The sequence below is a fragment of the Geotrypetes seraphini genome, chromosome 6 (genome assembly GCF_902459505.1).
Source record: "Geotrypetes seraphini chromosome 6, aGeoSer1.1, whole genome shotgun sequence".
NCBI lineage: Eukaryota > Metazoa > Chordata > Amphibia > Gymnophiona > Dermophiidae > Geotrypetes > Geotrypetes seraphini.
The window spans coordinates 178887298-178906700 of NC_047089.1; the positions used below are offsets into that span (position 1 = coordinate 178887298).

A 19403-nucleotide genomic window follows, 5' to 3' on the forward strand; every position below is an offset into this window, starting at 1 on the left:
GACCTACATTTCTAATGCCTACCTTTCATGAGAATTGTGTCCACGGAGGCACCTTATGTCATTAGGCGTCATAAGCGCTTCCATAGTTGTCATAACGGTATTCTTTATGGAAATGCTCTTAGGTGCCTTCATTTTATTAACTGGCACAGCCAATTAGTGTTCCGATTAAACCAATTAAGTCCAATCAAGTTAGGCGGCGGTAGAGCACCTACCACTACATAACTTAGGGCACCGTCTTTAGAATCAGGCCCATACCGTGCATGCATGCAATGTACAAACTGACCACAAGATGTCCCCATAAGATCATATTTACTTTTCTCTTCCCCTTCCTCCAAATCATTATCCTCAAGGGAAGATAAATTTTTAGATTTAGCTCATGACTTTCTCAGTAGCTCAAGGTGAGTTTGATTACACTAGTTTGTACCTGAAGCAATGGAGGGATAATTGACTTGCTCAAGATCACAAGCAACAGCAGTGGGATCTGAATCCAACTTCCCTGGTTCTCATACCACTACTCTAATCATTATGCTAGCAAGTAGTGTGTTATTTCTTTCTGTGCTCAACTTTTCTCTTTGTTTTGTCCATGTTTGCATACCGAGTGCTTTTAATATTTACTAAGGGCTCCTTTTACAAAGCTGTGATAAAAGGAAATTAAGAAAATATTTGTTAATATGGTATAGTCAATTAAAATGGATTTAAAAATATTTTCAGTCCTTATGGTTGAACTCAAAGATTCAAATAGGTGGTGCTGAGATTGCTTGGAAGAATTGGATGCAAGCAGGCATTTGTACATTGGATGATGTTGTATCTAATGGAAAACTGCATAAGAACATAAGAATTGCCATCTCTTGATCAGACCCTGGGTCCATCAAGTCCGGTTATCCGCACACACAGAGACCCGCCAGGTGTGCCCTGGCATGGATTAAGTCCCCATGTCACTATATGCTTCTCAAGGGAGATGTGCACCCCTAATATACCCTTACCCGTGTCACTCTATGCCACTCCTAAGGAGATGTGCATCTAGTTTACCCTTAAACCCTAGAACGGTGGATTCTGCAATTACTTCCTCTGGGAGAGCATTCCAGGTGTCCACCACTTGCTGTGTGAAACAGAACTTCCTGATATTTGTCCTGGACCTGTCCCCTCTCAGCTTCAGTCTGTGTCCTCTTGTCTGTGTCACATTGGACATTGTAAATAACTGCTTTCCTTGCTCTATTGTGTCGAATCCTTTCAGTATTTTGAAAGTCTTGATCAGGTCCCCTCACAGTCTCCTCTTCTCGAGGGAGAACAATCCCAGTCTCCTAAGTCATTCCTCGTAGTCCAGGTTCTCCATACCATTCACTAGCTTCATTGGGACCTTGGATCATCTCTTGTATTATTTTCCAATGATACTTAATTTATGGAAGTCAATTTGGGGACAAATAAATATTCTTGAGTCATCAATCCCGTTAACCTACGAAGCCATAATTTGTGGTACAATATTGCACATTAAGCCGGCTTTTCTTGATTATGACCGGAATAGCCATCCAGATGATTACACGTAAGTGGAAGAGTTACAACAGACTGAATTACACATTTTGGTGGGCAAATATTTGTTCCACGTATAAATATGAGAGAATGAATGCGGAGTGTTTGGGGTCTTGTATGATATTCAATAAGGTGTGGAGCCCATTGACTGCATATGTTGAATTGCAATGAATCAGAATGTATGTGAAACGTATTGTGAATGGTATTTAGTAGCAGGGAGTCATTCATACCACATTTACAAGAACTCTTGACATCACACCATCAATATGAAAAAGTATAAAACAACAGAGAAAAATAAACCTCAATTGTGAGAGGCCGGGACTACACAAGTACCCGAGCCAACTCACATCATCACTGATTTATGAAAAAACTCCGTGTACATTTAAATAAATAGTTTCCATTCATGCACGGTAATATTTTTCAAAGATTTTTTAGTACGAGCAGTGTAAGCAGAATTCAATATATTAGAACATATCAACAGCATGAACAGGATCCCAAATTGACTAAAATATTAGCGAGGGCTACAGCTCAACTTTACAGATATAAGCAGTTGTTGAGGCGTGGAGTCTGGAACAATAGTAAGAGAAAAAAACATTCACTCATCTGAAGGTGTGAAATGACTCGAAAGATTCTCAATTCCTTGTCCCGGCAGAAAAGTCTTTCTGTTTCGCCTGAAAGGCTACTTCAGGGGATAAGTCCAATGTCCAAAAATCATCCCGCTTCTTCCAACGCAACAGTTGTCAAAATGTAAAGTTGAGCTGTAGCCCTCGCTAATATTTTAGTCAATTTGGGATCCTGTTCATGCTGTTGATATGTCCCAGTAGGGGGGGGGGGCCTTGCAGAAACAGAGAACTCTTGGTGAACTTTCTTTCTCCCAGCGCTAAGATCTTTATTACTTTCAACAATCCAGCTGCTTGGTTCCCATAACTTGGTTCAGAGACAGGGAGCAAATGTTTTGGTACCAAGTTCTCTCATCTCGCTACACCCACATCGTCCTGCAGAGATCCTTGCTCATTATAAAAGTTTTATGGCTTTCCGCGGTGCCTGGCATATGAAGTCATACAGCACTGATAACAGTTCAGCAGAACCTTGGATAGATATCCTCCCAGCAGGGAATGGAAACAAAAACATTGTTAGCATTGCAAAGGCTGCAGATGTTTACAGACAGCAAGGTACAGGCTGGGCCTGGCTATGGGAAAATATAGGTCTGTAGTGTCCAGTTGAATCATCTGTATGTCCAGGTTATCCAATGTCAGGAATAATGTCAGGAAGTATTTATCATGGAGAAGATGCGCTTCTGTGGAAGGTGATAAAGGCAAAACCAGAAACAGAATTGGGAAATAATGATAGAGCTGGGCAGATTTCTACAGTCTGTGCCCCAGTTATGGCTACAGATCTAGATGGGCTGGAGTAAGGCTTTCATGGCAACCCTAGTAGTTGGGGAATAAGGTCAATGCCGGGCAGACTTATATGGTCTCTGCCCTGAAAATTTCAAGTGTTGAACTGAAGGAAAATCACTCCGTGGACCTATTCAAAGTATTATATGGATGATATAACAGAGTTCACAGGCTTGCTCAGAATCATGGAGGGGAAAACTGGGGCGAACCCCAGAGGAAAAACCACCTCACAGCCCAATCATCGCATGGACAAGTAAACCAGAGGTTATATCAATTCATATATGTTTTTACGTTGTGAAAAAACTACGGTTTACTATAGCTTATAGTCAAAGAACTTAGGCAAACTTAGCTTGCAGCTTGCGAGTTCCGACATGCATGTTTCGGTCCTGCCTCAGGGAACACACAGGAAAAATCTTAAGAGAAACACTCATGCTGTTAAACTGCGCGTTGTGCGCTTCTCTATGTGAGACAACAGTCCTCTGTCGGAATCTCCCATCGCATGAGTGTTTCTCTTAAGATTTTTCCTGTGTGTTCCCTGAAAATTTCAAGGGCAGATCACAATGGGGCTCATTTTCAAAAAAAGACAAACATCCAAAAAATGGCATAAACTGGCACTTGGAAGTCTTACTAGGGGTCTCAAACGATTAATCGCAGCTGTTTCATCGCCAAATCAGTCACAATGAATCATCCGACCTCTTGTGTACTCAGTGTAACCAGGCGAACTATCAAACTATCAGCAATAGTAGGAGCCTCCCCCTCATGACATCTTGTGAGGGGCTATGCCCCCACACCCACAAGAAGGAGTGCCCAGCCCCGTACATAGCTGATGTCTTGGGGGGGCTGTGCCATAGGGCTCTGTCAAGGCTTTGTTGGCTAGGGGTTATGAAATGTTTTTGTTGGTACTAGCCATGGAAAATCACCATGTGATGGTTTTGGGAGAACTGTAAAATGGCTTGCTTGCAGTGGCCTCTGAAAAATCAGATCATGACTCCAAACAATTTGTTTAGTTTTGGAAAGAAAATATTACTAGGGCTCCAATTCTTATTCATCACAAAGGAGGACATTGAGAAATGAAGACCAGGTTTGAGAATGGCCACAGCTGGAAAATCACCAGTTAAGCCAATTGATGAAATCATAATTTATGTCAGCAGAGTACAGTAGAATCTCAGCTATCTGGCACCCACGGGGTTTGGTGGATGCCGGATAATGTCTTTCTATCTGGAAGCAAAATAACTGTCCAAAACTGTAAGAAAATGGATCAAATATGGTATGTAGGAAAAAAATACTGTGAAAAAGCACATCAAAGTTTGACAATGAGCTATATCAGACTGGGGATTTTAGAGAGATAAAAATGGTCCAGTTCTTTTCTATGGGAGAAACCGTAGAAGATATAGTGAAATATAGCAGTTAGGGAAGTGATGCTTTCAAACTGCCTGCTACTCCCTCTACAACACACACAAACACACACACACACACATACATACATGGAAAGAATTCTGAGCCATGTTCAGTATGTTTCCCTACTTGTTATTTTCTCCAAGTTAGGCCCTTAGCTCTGACTCTCCCTATCCTTCAAGACCGGTTTGTTTTTTTTTGGTTTTTTTTAAATAGGTGTGCTATTGCTGGGTTTTTTGCTATTTTCATCCATTTAAAGCAGCAGACATCCTATAAATTTTTTTTGTTCAGTGCCTCCAGGGATATCCCCATCTGCTTAGCAAGAGAACAATTACCTTTGTCATTTGCATTGTTTCTATAGAAACATGACAGCAGATAAAGGCCAAGTGGCCCATCCAGTCTGACCTTCTGCACCATCCATTATCTCTTCCCTAAGAGATCCCACATACCTGTCCCACGCTATCTTGAATTCAACTCAGTCTTCCTGCATTGGGAGACTATTCCATGTATCCACCACCCAGTGGCGTACCAAGGGGGGGGCAGTCCGCCCCCGGGTGCAGCCTTAGGTGGGGGTGCATAGCTGGCCCAGTCCCTATTGCACTCCCTCCCTCCTTACTTAAGGTGACCAGTGAGATGACCGAGCAGCAAACCTCCCTCCAGTAGCGTCGGCAGCCGCAGCACACTAAACAGGCTGCTTCGTGGCTTTTTTCTGCTGGTGAGTCCCTCTGCCGCATCACTGACATCATCAGTGATGCCTCACGGCAGGAGAAAGCCGTGAAGCAGCCTGGTTAGTGTGCTGCAGCTGCCGACGCTACCGGAGGAAGGTTTGCTGCTCAGTCATCTCGCTGGGAGGGTCGGAAGGGTTCACTTGGGGGGGAGAGATAGGAGGGTCAGCGGGGGTTCAGCTGAGAGGGGGGAGGTGGTCTGCCTCGGGTGCTCCAAGGCCTGGCGCCATTACCTTCTTCAGGCAACAGCAGCATTTACAATTTGCTGCTGTTGCCGGCTTCAGGCCTTGCTCTCTGCTGGGTCCTGCCTACTTCCTCTTTTCATGAAGACAGGACCCGACAGAGAGGAAGGCCTGAAGCCGGCAACAGCAGTGAATTGTGAATGCTGCTGCTGCCCGATGAAGTTCAGGACCACCAGGCCTTGGGTGACAGAAGGAGGAAAGGGAGCAGAGGGGGAGAGAATTGGGGAGAGTGTTGCTGTACCCAACTGGAGGGAATGAAAGGAGATGCCAGGGCTTGGAGGGAAGAAGAAACGCCAGGGCATGGAGGGAAGAAGGAAGGTATGCCAGACCAGGTGAAAAGGAAGGGAGAAAGGAAGAAGGAGATGTCAGAGCATGGAGGGGGAGGGAGAGATGGAAAAAAAGGAAAGGAGAGAGATGCCAGGAATCAGGGAAGGAATGATGCCAGACTATGGGGTGGGAATGAAAGAAAGGAGAAGAGAGAGATGCCAGAGCATAGGGGAGGGGGTGGTGACAGAGAGAGAAAAACGGAGAGGTGACAGAGTTGAAATCAATCATGTACAAAGGAGAGAAGGGGCACGGGATAGATAGTTTATGAAAGGAGCATAGAAAGAGGGAAGATGCCATATGGAAGAGAGAGAGAGAGGGTGGACACTGGATTGAAAGAGCACAGAGGGCAGTGAATGGAAGGGGCAAGATAGAGGGTGAACAGTAGATGGAAGGGGTAGAGAGAGGGAAACAGACACTGAATGGAAGTGTGGGGGAGAGGAGGGACAGCTGCTGAATGGAAGTGTGAGGGAAAGGGGGAGCAGATGCTGGAAGGAAGTGGGGAGGAGAAAGAAAAAAAGGGCACATGCAGGACTGAGGGAAGAGGATAGAGTTAGTTACTGGAAGGGGTGAGGGAAAGAGATGGCAAGCTATAGGTAGACACAGTGAAAGAGGGAAATTGAGGTCTGAATAATAAAAAAGAATTTAGACAGAGGCAGAAAATAAATTGAGAAGGAAGACCAGGAGGAAGGGAGCAGAGAGAGAGATGCCAGAGCAGGGGGGAAGGAGAGGACAGATACCAGACCAATGGGGGTGAAAGGAGAGATGGAAGGGGGGAGGCATACAGTTTCTGGAAGAGGAATAGAAGGAGAGAAGATGCCATATAGGGGCAGAGAGATGGCAGACAGTGGATGGAAGGAAGAGAGTAACAAGAAGATAAGGAAAGCAGCAACTAGAGAAGACAAAGGTAGAACAAAAATTTTCTATTTATTTATTGCTTTAGGAGACATGTGTCAATGTTTCTGTGGTGTTGCATTGTATGAAGAGTCCAGCTTCTTGCTGGTTCAATTTAACCTTTGTCTATGTATTTCTATTTTATCCCCCCTTTTACAAAACTGTGGAGCGTTTTTTAATGCCAGCCAGCTCTGATGCTCAGAATTCTATGAGTGTAAGAGCTGTTACCACTATGGCTAAAATCCACACTACAGTTTTGTAAAATGGGAAAGGGTTAGTTAGTGATGACATTCCATACTAGGCAAAGGTGTTTTCTGTGTTCTGTGTGTGAAAGACATGGTTTCCTGTTAGGATAGACAGTGTATGATTGATCTGTACTAGTCTGGCTTGTTTAGTTTTACAATGGGCGTATTGATGTTGAACTGCTCACTGCAGTATGTAAGATGCTGCTTTTTCTAGATACACTCTTGTGTGACGTGTGGATTGTTACTAAAAATCATGTTTTTCATACAGATGGGGGGGTGTCAAAAAATGATGGGTCCCGGGTGTCACACATTGTAGGTACGCCACTGCCACCACCCTTTCTGTAAAGTATTTTCTTACATTACTCCTGAGCCTATTACCTCTCAACTTCATCTTATGCCCTCTCCTTCTAAAGTTTTCCTTCACTGAAAAAGATTCACCTCCTGTACATTAACGCCATGGAGATATTTAAACATCTCTATCATATCTCCTCTCTTCTGTCTTTCTTCCAAAGTATACATATTAAGTTCTCTAAGTCTGTCTCCTATGCTTTATGACAAAGGTCACTAACCAATTTTGTAGCCACCTTCTGGACCGACTCCATGCTAATTATATCTTTTTGAAGGTGTCGTCTCCAAAATTGCAAATTACAATCAATGGGTAGAGAACTGCATCCTATTTTTGACTATAACATTGCGGTTTTCCATCCAAGTTCCATGATGGCAGATAAAGACCTAAATGCTAATCAGATCCTTCCAGCTGAGCATCAACCTCTTTTGATAGATATGCATATGAAATTCCTAAATGTAATCCAACATCAACTTCCTGTGCAAGCAGTATATGATTCCGTACAGATGGGTTAAGGACCTCAGCTTATGCATTGCTTGCAGAAGACAATCATTTTCTTCTCTCCGCTCCCTTGTCTCTCTGTGCAGCACCCCCTTTCCTCAGTCTTGTCTTCTGCAAGTGAGTTGAGAAGATGTCTTTTCATCGATTCACAGTCATTCGCACGTGGGACAAAGTCGCGATGACATATGAGCGCAGACAATTGGGTGCAAGACTCCAGCACGTCACTGGGAAAGTTAATTTCAAAGAGTTCCGATGGAGGGGATGAGGGGGGAACCCCCCCCAGTTTACTTAATAGTGTTCACGCTGCCGTTGGGGGAGGTTTGGGGGGTTATAACCCCCATTATAGAGGAAACTTAACTTTTTCCCAATTTTTTAGGAAACAGTTAAGTTTTCTGTATAATGTGGGGGGTTGTACCCCCCCCACACACACACACCCACAACGGCAGACAACGGCAGCACGAACAGTATTAAGTAAATTGGGGGGGTTCCCCCCCCCCACACCCTCCATCAGAGCTCTTTAAAATTAACTTTTACAGCGGCGCGTTGGAGTCTTGTGCGCAATTGTCTGGGCCGAAATGTCGGTGTGGCTTTGTCCGGCGTGCTTTTGCCCCATCACCCTTTTAATCTGCTCTGTACTAGATTTTTTATTTTCAGGATTTACTCCAATATTTTTTTGATGCTTCCCTGTGCTAAGAGGTTCCCAGAAGTCCTGGGACAGCTCTGCCTGGGAGAAGGGCCAGATGTTAGGATCTGTAGCCAGGAGGGCCACCTGCTCACCTGTTAGAGCATCAGTTGATGCTCGGGAATAGGTTCCTTGAGAGTGGTGCTCACTGCTGTGACATCAAGCACTTAAGCGCAGGCTGATTTGACCCTGCGACTATCTGGAAGGTTTGGCAGTGGTCAGCTGCATTGTCCCCCACAGAAGAATCATGTGGGGTTGAGGATTTCAGGTTTTTGGAACCTGAATAAAAGGCAACCCAAAAAGAGAAGCCACTGGAATTACCCTTGCTTGGCTGAGGCAGAAATCTCTTCTCCATTTCCAGCTGGAGTGAGAAGCTGATGCAGGCACAGCACTATGGGGAAAATTGGGGTGGGTCTGAGTTCATCAAAACAAGGGCACCCCACCTCTTACCTCGATAATCCTCTTTCCTATAGAACAGCATATGATTCCTTATGCCCTGCTTTGTCTGATGTCTGTTATGCCTGCGGAGGCTTGTAGTCTTGGAAGAGTACCCAGCGGCTTGGCTTGTGGCAGCCAAGGAAGATAAGCAGAGCCGTTGAAGAGGTGGCATAGTAGTACTGAAATCAATAACAGCACATTATGCTTGAAAGCTGTACTATTGTTAGTACCAGTTGCACACAGGTAGGTGGGTTTTTGTTTAGTCACCGTTCTTTGTTGCCCTGTTGGGTGGTTAATTGTTAATTCTTATTTACTATTGCAGAGCGGATCAAATTTATCTGGATTGGGGAGTTCCCTGAGTTCCCCCTTGATTTTATTTTTTCTCCTAGTGGTTATCTCTTGCTTTGGTATGGACTGAGAGGGGACGCTGCCCAGAGAGACAAGGGGGCAGAGAGAAGAAAACTATTGTCTTTGCAAGCAACTCATGAGTTGAGGTGCTTAACCCATCTGTACGGAATCGTATGCTGTTCCACAGGAAAGAGGATTATTCAGGTAAGAACTCAATCTTTCTTCATCACCTATACTGTCCATATGTCCTTTCCTGGTACAATTGTACCACTGCTACTTAGGATTGTAGCCACAGTTCCCTCTAAGATGAACAGGAATAATCCACATACATTCCTACAAGTAAGGAGTGTTTCACTATCACATTTTCAATAGTGAAGGGAATAGTCAACCTCTGCAGGCCTCCAGGGAACACAATATTCAAGCACCACCAGCCACTGGCAGCAATGCAATTGGAAGACTCCTGCTTAGCTTACAGGGAACAATGGTTGTAGCTGCTGCTCCATGCAGATTTTCCCTATGCTTGTTTGACAACTGCTGCTCCATGCTGGTTATCCCAATATGCTTCATTTCCATCCTCTTGCAACAGCACCCCCAGGGCACAGAGTGAGGGTCAAGGTTCAAAGAAGCAGAAATGATTGCAAAAACACTGCAAAGCACTGAGAGAGAAGGGAAGCAGGAGTGGAATCATCAAGGCCCCAAGACACAGAGTAAGGACCAAGGCAGACAAGTGGGGTGGATGATGGAGGATGACACAGTGACTTAGGTTGAGCTTAGTGATGTTAGAACTCATGATCCTCTGTCTCTTATTTTGCACAGATGCTACTACGTATGCACATTTCCTGTTTAATGCATTTGATTTGGATCGAAATGGGGCAATCCGCTTTGAGGTATAGTTTTTTTTTATTTACTTTTGACATGTTGGGAAAGTTGACTCGACCTTGCTGTTCTGCCGTTGTCTGCATCCAGTGGTGTAGTGAGGGTGGGAGGCGCCCAGGACAGTGGCGCCCCTTCCCTCTCTACCTGTTTAACTTCCCCGGTGTGAGCAGCATCTCCAACTTGTGGCCTGCATCGGCCTTGGCTCTCCCCTCTGATGTCACTTCCTGGTCCCATGAGGCTCATGTAAGCAGCAGTTTGGAGCTGCTGCTCGCGCTGGCAAAGACATAGAGGTACAGGGGGGGGAAGGGAAGGTATGCACATGGTGGGGGAAGGATGGGAAGGAGGGGGCAGAGGAGAGGTGCTGGCACCCCTACCAAGACGGTGCCCGGGGTGGTCCATCTCCTGCCTTCCCATTACTATGCCACTATAACAATCATCCCTTCCCATCTGACAGTGTCTAGGGTAATGCTGCTCATACTTTTTCCAGCCACGACCCTATGATCACAGCAGTAGTATTGCCCGCAACTATGCTGATGTGTATCATAAGGATGCATCTATGTAATGCCCACCCAGGTCAAGACCCCCAAATGTTACATGTGCAACACCGTTTAGAATTATGATCTATGTTCCCTCTAAGGACTGACGAGATGTGCGCAAAAATTTTCTATGTGAGCAGAGGACCTACTTGACATGAGCAACAAACTTTGCGTTACATTGCCTTGTGAGAATCGCATATGTGATTATCTACCATATATATTTAACTAGTGTTTAAGCCAGTTACATTAATGGATGCTAGAATATATGTCTGTCTGTCTTTCTTTCTTACTTTCTGTGTCTCTCCCTGCCCCTGTCTCTCTCTTCCTATCTTTCTGTCTTTCTCCCTCCTGCTCTCTGTCCTTCTTTCTTTTTGGTTCTCTCTCTGGCACTCTGTCTTTCTTTCTTTCTGTCTCTCTCCCTGCCTGCTGTCTTTCTGTGTTTCTGTCTTTCGTTCTAATGCGCTACCTGCCTGTCTTTCTGTCTCTCCATGGCCCCCTTCTGTCTCCCCTCACACAAAGCAAACCAAGATTGCTCCCAGGCCCCCTTTCCCTCTCCGTCAGCAACATTTCCCGGCCTTCCCTGTGCAGAAGCAGCATTCCCCCTCCCTCCCTCCCCCCCCCCCCCACACACACACACTTCCCTGTACAGCAGCAACATTTCCTGGCCTTTCATGTGCAAAAGCAGCATTCCCCCCTCCACCACCACACACACTTCCCTGTGCAGCAGCAGCATTTCCCGGCCTACCCTGTGCCGAAGCAGCATCCCCCCCCCCACACACACACACACACACACTTCCCTGTACAGCAACAGCAGCATTTCCCAGCCTTCCCTGTGCAGAAGCAGCATTTCCCTCACACACAAACACTTCCCTGTGCAGCAGCAGCATTTCCCGGCCTTCCCTGTGCAGAAGCAGCATTTCCCCCACACACACACACACTTCCCTGTACAGCAGCAACATTTCCCGCCGCCCCCTTCCCAGCCGCCGCATTTAAATTCTGAGAAAAGCGCTGCACCGTGCTACCGCTGGCTTCAGCGTCTTCTATGTACTGCGGCCAACCCTAGCGGAAACAGGAAGTAGTCAGAGAGGGCGGGCCGCAGTGGACAGAAGACAGCGAGGCTAGTGTTAGCGCGGTGCAGCGCTTTTCTCAATTTAAACGCGGGTGAGCCAGCGAGAAGGAGGAGGCTTTGGCGGTGGTGGTTTTTGCACTGAGTGAGGGTGGGAGGGGGAGTCGCCGGCTGTGCTGTTTCTCCGCTTTCCCGTTTGTCTAGCCGCCACATCCGCACTCCTGCTGGCCACGGACCTACTGATCACAGATCAGGGATCACGGAAGCACGCAGGTAAGTGCGCATGCACGGCTAGCTTTTTATTATATAGGATAGTATCAAAAAATTAACTAACACTAAGTATCCACAAAATTAAAAATAGAAATAAAAATTAAGCTGAATCCCCAAGAAGCCAGACCCCCCACATACAGCACAACACTAGAGAAAGAGAAACTGTGATGCATGCCCCCCTCCCCCAGTACTTTGCAAAATATAAAGGCAACAGATGTAAATTTCAAAAACTTACATATTCCAATCACTACATTACAAACTAACAAATACAAAAAATAAAAATGGAACATTTGATACCATTTTATTGTACTAAATACATTTTCAATTAGCTTTCAAAGGCCAAAAACCCCTTCCTCAATTATGGTATCCTGCTCTGTTATGGTATCCTGTTCTGACCTGAGGAAAGAGGTTTTGGTCTCTGAAAGATTGTTGAAAAGGTATTAAAATTATCCCAATAAAAAGATTTCCATCATCCCATTGCTTGTCCTAAAGAGGTGCTGAGTGAGGATCTGCTAAAGGGAAGTAAAACTCAGTTTTGGAATATCTTACCTGCTGGCATTGAAACTTGGGAAAAGATGCAAGTACTAAACTAAACTAAACTAAACCTTAGGTTTGTATACCGCGCCATCTCCGCAAGCGTAGAGCTCGGCACGGTTTACAGAATTAGGATAGAAAGGAACTCCAGAAGAAGAAGGGTAATAGGAAAGGAACTAAGAGGGTAGAGAGGGGTCAAGGTACCAGAGAGCGGGAGGTGTTAGATTTTTGAAAAGAGCCAAGTTTCAGGTGTACTTCTGCAGCCACAGTATGGCTGGTAAACATCATGTCACCACAGCTGTTGTTCAGGTTACAGTTTCTGTCTCTGTGCAGACAGAAAATGTTACCCAAACAGAGGGAGTAGTTCCATGTGTAAGCTGTACTGAGCTTGAATCCCTCATGAAGGAAGTAAAGGAACCAAAAGAAGAGGTGACAAGATGGAAAAGCATCTATGAGAATTAGAGGTACATCGACAAAATGTTTCATGAGGCATCAAAGATTTCCAGCAGTGGGGAAGAAAAGGCCATGCTGAATGAGGACAGCTGGATTCAGATTATGGAACCCTGCAAGAATGATACTGTAACTCCACCTGACCTTGAACTGAAGAACCGGTATGCCGCGCTGGAAGTTGAGGGGATGGGACCATACCAGGGAGAGGAAGGACCAAAGCTCAAAATCCCCAAAGTTGTTGGATTTGTGACCACTAGAAGGTATAAGGTAGTAGTGGTTGGTGATTCCCTTCTGAGCAGTGGTGTAGTAAGGGGTTGGGGGGCAGTCCACCCAAGATGTTGTCTTGATGGGGACGCCAGCACCTCCTTCTCCTCTCCAACCCTCCCCCCCCACTCTTTCCCACTCCTCCACTGTCACGCATGTGCTTTCACTTTCCCCCCACCCCCACCCCCTTCTGAGCAGTGGTGTAGTAAGGGGTTGGGGGGCAGTCCACCCAAGATGTTGTCTTGATGGGGACGCCAGCACCTCCTTCTCCTCTCCAACCCTCCCCCCCCACTCTTTCCCACTCCTCCACTGTCACGCATGTGCTTTCACTTTCCCCCCACCCCCACCCCCACTGTACCTCTAGCTCTTCACTGGCATGAGCAGCAACTCCAACCTGCTGCTCATGCCAGCGTCAGCTCTCCCTCTGATGTCACTTCCAGGTTCCACGCCTAGAAAGTGACATCAGAGGGAGAGACGATGCCGATATGGATAGCAAGTTGATGATGATGCTCGCACTGGGGAAGTTAAAGAGGTCTGGGAAAGGGAAGGGGGTTCATGCGTATGGCAGGAGAGAGGGGAAGGAGCAGGGAGGGATGGCACTGCCATGAGCACCACTCACCCTCACTACGCCACTGCTTCTGAGGGCTACAGAGGCATCCATCTGCAAACATGAAGTCTCAGGAAGCATGCTGTCTGCCTGATGCCCAAATCCAAGATGTTACAGAGTGCTTACTGAGACTCATGAAGCCTAATGACTATTATTCAATGCTGTTCATCCATGTTGGCACTAATGACACTGCTAGGTACCCCTCCAAATGTATCAAAGTGACTTTATGGCTCTGGGAGAGAAGATGAAGCAGTCAGATACACAGATAATATTCTCATCGATTCTCCCTGTTGAGGGTAAAGGCCAGAGCAGAGAAGCTTGCATCATGGAGCTAAGTGCATGGCTGCATGGATAGTGTCATTGAGAGCATTTCGTCTTCCCAGACCATGGGATGATTTTCCAAGCGCTACTGAGCAGGGATGATGTACATCTATCAGAGAAGGGAAGAGGTGTTTTCAGCAGCAGACTGGCTACCCTACTAAATAGGGCTTTAAACTAGAATTGTTGAGGCAGGGTGATCAAAGCCCCTAGGTGAGCATAAGTCCTCAGGTAAATGAATAACTAAATACTTCTACACAAAAGAGAAAAGGGGCCAGTGTATGAAAAGCAGAATATACTAATGCTCGAAGTATGGGAAACAAGATTCTAGATCTAGAGGCTGTGATGGAAGAGGCTGTTGGATTTAGTAGCATTCATGGAGAAACATGACTGGGATATAATTATACCGGGTTATAATCTGTTCAGGAAAGACAGGAAGAAAAGGAGGGGGAGCGGCATTATATGTTAAGGATCATATTAAAGCCACACAATTGCAGGATCTGTAGGGTAAAGAAGAGGCACTGTTGGTTAATATGGAAGCAGAGGATGTAAAATGTATTTACATTGGTGTAATACACAGGCCTACTTCACAGACAGAAGTGGACAGAGATTTAATAGTAGACATTCAGATAAAAAGCTATAAAAGGGGATGTATTACTTATAGGTGTTTTTAACATGCCAAATGTTGATTGGGGTATCCCTATTGCAGGGTCTTCTAGAAGTAGGGAGATCCTGGATTCTTTACAAGGAGAACTGTTCCAGCAGTTGGCAATGGAACCCATGCAGAATGGGGGGGGGGGCATATTACACTTAGTACTTATAAATGGGGAAAGTGTTTCTGATGTTACATTGGTGATCATCTGGCATCTAGTGATCACTGCATGGTGTGGTTTAATATTAAGACAGGTATAGAGAGGGCTCATTCATAAATAAAGATTCTAGACTTTAACAAAATCTAGCTTTGTTCAGATAGGGGATTATGTCAAGGAATTGTCTGGATGGGAACATCTGGAAGAAGTAGGAAAGCAATGGGGAAAACTGAAAAGAGCTATTGTAAGGACAACAAACCATTTGTAAGGAAAGTAAGTAAAAGTATGAAGAAAAGAAGGCCACTTTGGTTCTCATAAGTAGTAGCTGAAAAGGTAAGGAAAAAGAGATTAGCTTTCATAAACTACTAAGATCGCAGAAAGAGGAAGTCAGGTAAAAATATCTGGAAAAGTTAAAAAAGGCTAGTCGAGTAGTCAGAAAAGCAAAGAAGTAAATGTAAGAAAAAATAGTCATCATGGTAAAACAAGGGGACAAGACATTTTTAGGTATATTAGTGATAGAAAGAAGTGCAAAAGTGGCATTGTGAGACTCAAAGGTGAAGGGGAGAAATATGTAGAAGCTGATAAAGATAAGGCTGAATTGCTTAACAAATATTTCTGTTCTGTGTTCACAGCTGAAGTGCCGGGAGCAGGACCACAAAAGATAAATGCAAATAGGGATCAAAGTGAGATAGACCCTGATCAATTTTCAGAGGATTGTGTTCATGAGGAGCTAGCTAAACTAAAGGTGGACAAGGCAATGGGACTGGATGATGTACATCCGAGGGTACTGAAGGAACTTAGGAAAGTTCTGGCGGCTCCGCTGGCTGACCTTTTCAATGCTTCTCTAGAATAGGGAGTGGTACCAGAGGACTGGAGAAGGGCGGATGTGGTCTCTCTCCACAAAAGTGGACGTAAGGAAGAAGTAGGGAACTACATATTGGCAAATCTGACTTCTGTAGTAAGTAAATTAATGGAAACGCTTCTAAAACAGAGAATAGTGATGTTTCTGGAATCCTAGTAGTTTTGGAAACAGTAAATAAGCGAGTCATATCTACCCTTTCCATGCCACTCAGTATTTTATAGACCTCTGTCATATCACTTCTGAGCCATCTCTTCTCTAAGCTGAAGAGCCCTAGCCGTTTTAGCCTTTCCTCATAGGGAAGTCATCCCATCCCTTTTATCATTTCTGTTGCCCTTCTCTGAGCCAGGAATTCTATGAGCATCGGAGCAGTGTCAGAATATTTAGCATTCTGAGCCATGATAGAAACCTCTACCAATGATGTGGTAGATCATGCCCAACTGTTATATAGACTGAATGAAACTGGCATATGTGGAAGAGTTTTCTCCTGGTTTGAGGATTTTCTGAGTAAGAGAACTTACTGTATAGAAAGGAGAAATGATACTTCATTCTCCTGGTGTCTGCAGTGGAGTTCAGCAGCCGCCCCCCCCCCCCCCCCCCCGCCCCCCTAGTTGTTTACATTTTTTAAGATCTTCTTGAGCACTTTAGGCTTCCGTTTATCTGCTTTAGAGGTTTCTGTGTTTTCATATGCAGATGATAGTTTTTTGTTATGCCTTGTTATGGATGATTTTTTCAAAACTTTAAATCATCTCAAAGATATTATTTCTCAGGTTGATAAACAGGCTCAAATTAATTTTTTTAAAAATTGAACAAAGAAAACTAAAGTCCTTTGGTTTGGTCTACTGGGTATTTGATTTCAGAGTTTAAATTGTCTAGTGAACTATTGAAGATTGAGGAAATATCTAAAGTAAGAACATAAGAACATAAACCTCAGAGTCAAAATCTGGAATGATCTAACAGAGACCATAAGAACTGAAGCCAACCATTCTCTATTCCGGAAGAAACTGAAAACCTCACTCTATGACAACTAATTCTTCTAGGATTGTCATAAGCACCTGTCCTTTATTTAATTTGCCTAGGAGCTTAGTTTCCTGTCCCCCTTCCACTTCATCCTCCTTCCCTACCCTACTTCCCTGCCTTCCTCAAGTCGCCTAGAGCCTTTTTAGGTGTGCGTGATGCACAAATATTGGATTAGATTAGATAAAAACTGCCATACTGGGACAGAGCAAAGGTCCATCAAGCTCATTATCTTGTTTCCAATAGTGGCCAACCCAGGTTTTGAGTCTAACCTACCTTTTGATTGGCAAGTATCTGCTTTGATAAAGAAGTTATCTTTGAAATTGAGGCAGCTTAGAACAGTTTGATCATTATTTATACATTCATGTTTTAGAAAGATAAGTCTGTCAATTTTGCTTCTTATTTTGATTACAGAAAGGGTAGTACATGCATGAAATAGTCTCCTGGTAGAGGTGGTGGAGACAAAGACTGTGTCTGAGTTCAAGAAAGCGCAGGACAGGCACATGGGATCTCTTAAGGAGAGGAGGAAATAGTGGATGTTGCAGTTGGGCAGACTGGATGGGCTATTTGGCTTCTATCTGCCATCATGTTTTCATAAGAACATAAGAATATCCTTCCTCGGTCAGCCCAATGGTCCATCAAGCCCAATAGCCCTTTCTCACAGTGGCCAATCTAGGTCACTAGCACCTGGCTAAAACCCAAAGAGTAGCACACTTCCATGCTACTTAATAACAGACTATAGATTTTTTTTCCTCCAGGAATTTGTCCAAACCTTTCTTTAAACCAGCTATGCTATCCGCTTTTACCACAACCTCTGGCAACATGTTCCAAAGCTTAACTATTCTGAGTGAAAAAGTATTTCCTCCTATTGGTTTTAAAAGTATTTTCCTGCAATTTTGAGTGTCCCCTAGTCTTTGTAATTTTTGACAGAGTGAAAAATCGATCCACTTGTACTTGTTGTAATTCCCTTGCTTGAAGTGCTTCTTCATTATGTGATCCATGTTGAACCTGGTGATAATGATGGAATAGAAGTACCAATAATAGATAGAATACGTCTTGGATTTGTCTTTTTGGGGACTTTCTCATGAAACACAATGGCATTATACCTGGAAATTCAATGCTGGGCTATGTTCGAGCTTCATCATTGAATTTCTGGGTTTGCAGAACAGGTTAACGCACTTAACAGGCTGCGGTACCACTTAAAGCTAAGACTGACTTTTATGCAGTCCTATTTATGAAGTTGCCTTGGCCAGTTAAGTGCTGAATATCGGCTTTTAACCAACCAAGGACTGAATTTGCCCCCACAACATCCCCAGAATAGCTAGTCGTGAGAGAAGTGCTAACCAGACATTTTCAGCGGCACCAATAGGTTAAGTGCCATTGAAAATAATTGGTTAGCCCCAAACGAGCGATTTAACCAGCCAGGAGCTGTTTCCAGGCAGTTAAATTGCTTTGAATATCAACCCGAACATTTTTTGTTATTATAAATGAAAGGAGTTTTTTTTCTGACTTATGAATATATAATTCCAACCTGAATGGAGTTGCATAGTGGTTGTGAAATTTTTAACTGAGGTCTTTTTCTCTACTGTTTTTTTGGCTTATGTTAATTTGGTTAACACGGAGAAAAATCCCTAGTTTTTATTTAAGCTGTGGGGCAGTTGATTTTCTTATTTCTCTACTTATTCTCTAATTTTGGGGGTCATGTGACAATGTTCAGACTTGCCCTGGAAAGTTGCAGGTGAATTATCAATGCTTACTTTGTTTTGTTTTATATAACTGTTTTAAAGTTTTAACGTTTGCTTTTAAGTTTTCATTTGTTTTACTTTAATTTTACCTCTGTTACAGTCTGTTATCTGACCTTTGCCGCCGCATAGCGGCAGCACGCTGTGAACTCCGCCCCATTCTAACTCCGGTACATGGCATTTAAACACAGCTGTCTTGCGGCGCACGCTAGCACCTTAGGATATCTGCACGTGGCACTTTGTTTTGTTTTATATAACTGTTTTAAAGTTTTAACGTTTGCTTTTAAGTTTTCATTTGTTTTACTTTAATTTTACCTCTGTTACAGTCTGTCATCTGACCTTTGCAGCCGCGTAGCAGTGGCACGCTGTGGACTCCGCCCCATTCTAACTCCGGTACATGGCATTTAAACACAGCTGTCTTGCGGCGCACGCCAAAGGAGCGCACCTAAGGAGCAGGTCCTGATCCTTATTGCGCTCCTTTGTGCGTGATCGAATAAATATATACCAAACTACTTTTCTATATTAGGTAAATTCATATTTAAAGTATATTTACTCTACTTTTTAATAATTAATATATTTTCAATTTTCTTTTTAAACACACCAAGTAGTTCTTTTCCGAGTTCCTTCTCTGTCCACCCCAAAATGGATAAGTTAGCTTACGAAATTCCAGTTACATTTGGTCACAGACCTCCCAAATCCTATTTCTCAACGTTCTCTAATAATACCTTATTGTCCTCCCAGGATTCAAATTTAATAAAAATCGAAACTATAAACCATGTTAAATCAGATAAAATAAAAATAGGGTTAATAAATGTACGCTCATTAAAAAGCAAACATCATTTGGTGAAAGATCTTATTACACAATCATCTTATAAAATATTATGTCTGGTAGAAACTTGGCTCACTGAGGGGGAGGAAGCTTACCTTTCTTATGCTTGCCCCCCAGGGTTTTCCTTCATTTTTAATCATCGTCTTCAGAAAAGGGGAGGAG

General features: G+C 44.0%; 1 protein-coding gene across 1 annotated transcript in view; it reads left to right on the forward strand.

The window, feature by feature from the left end:
- Positions 1-19403, forward strand: part of KCNIP3 (potassium voltage-gated channel interacting protein 3) — a 72073-nt gene that overhangs the window by 22302 nt on the left and 30368 nt on the right. Inside the window, exon 4 of the mRNA XM_033949706.1 lies at positions 9881-9951. Coding sequence (XP_033805597.1) covers positions 9881-9951 — 71 coding nt within the window. The remainder of the gene's footprint in view (positions 1-9880; positions 9952-19403) is intronic.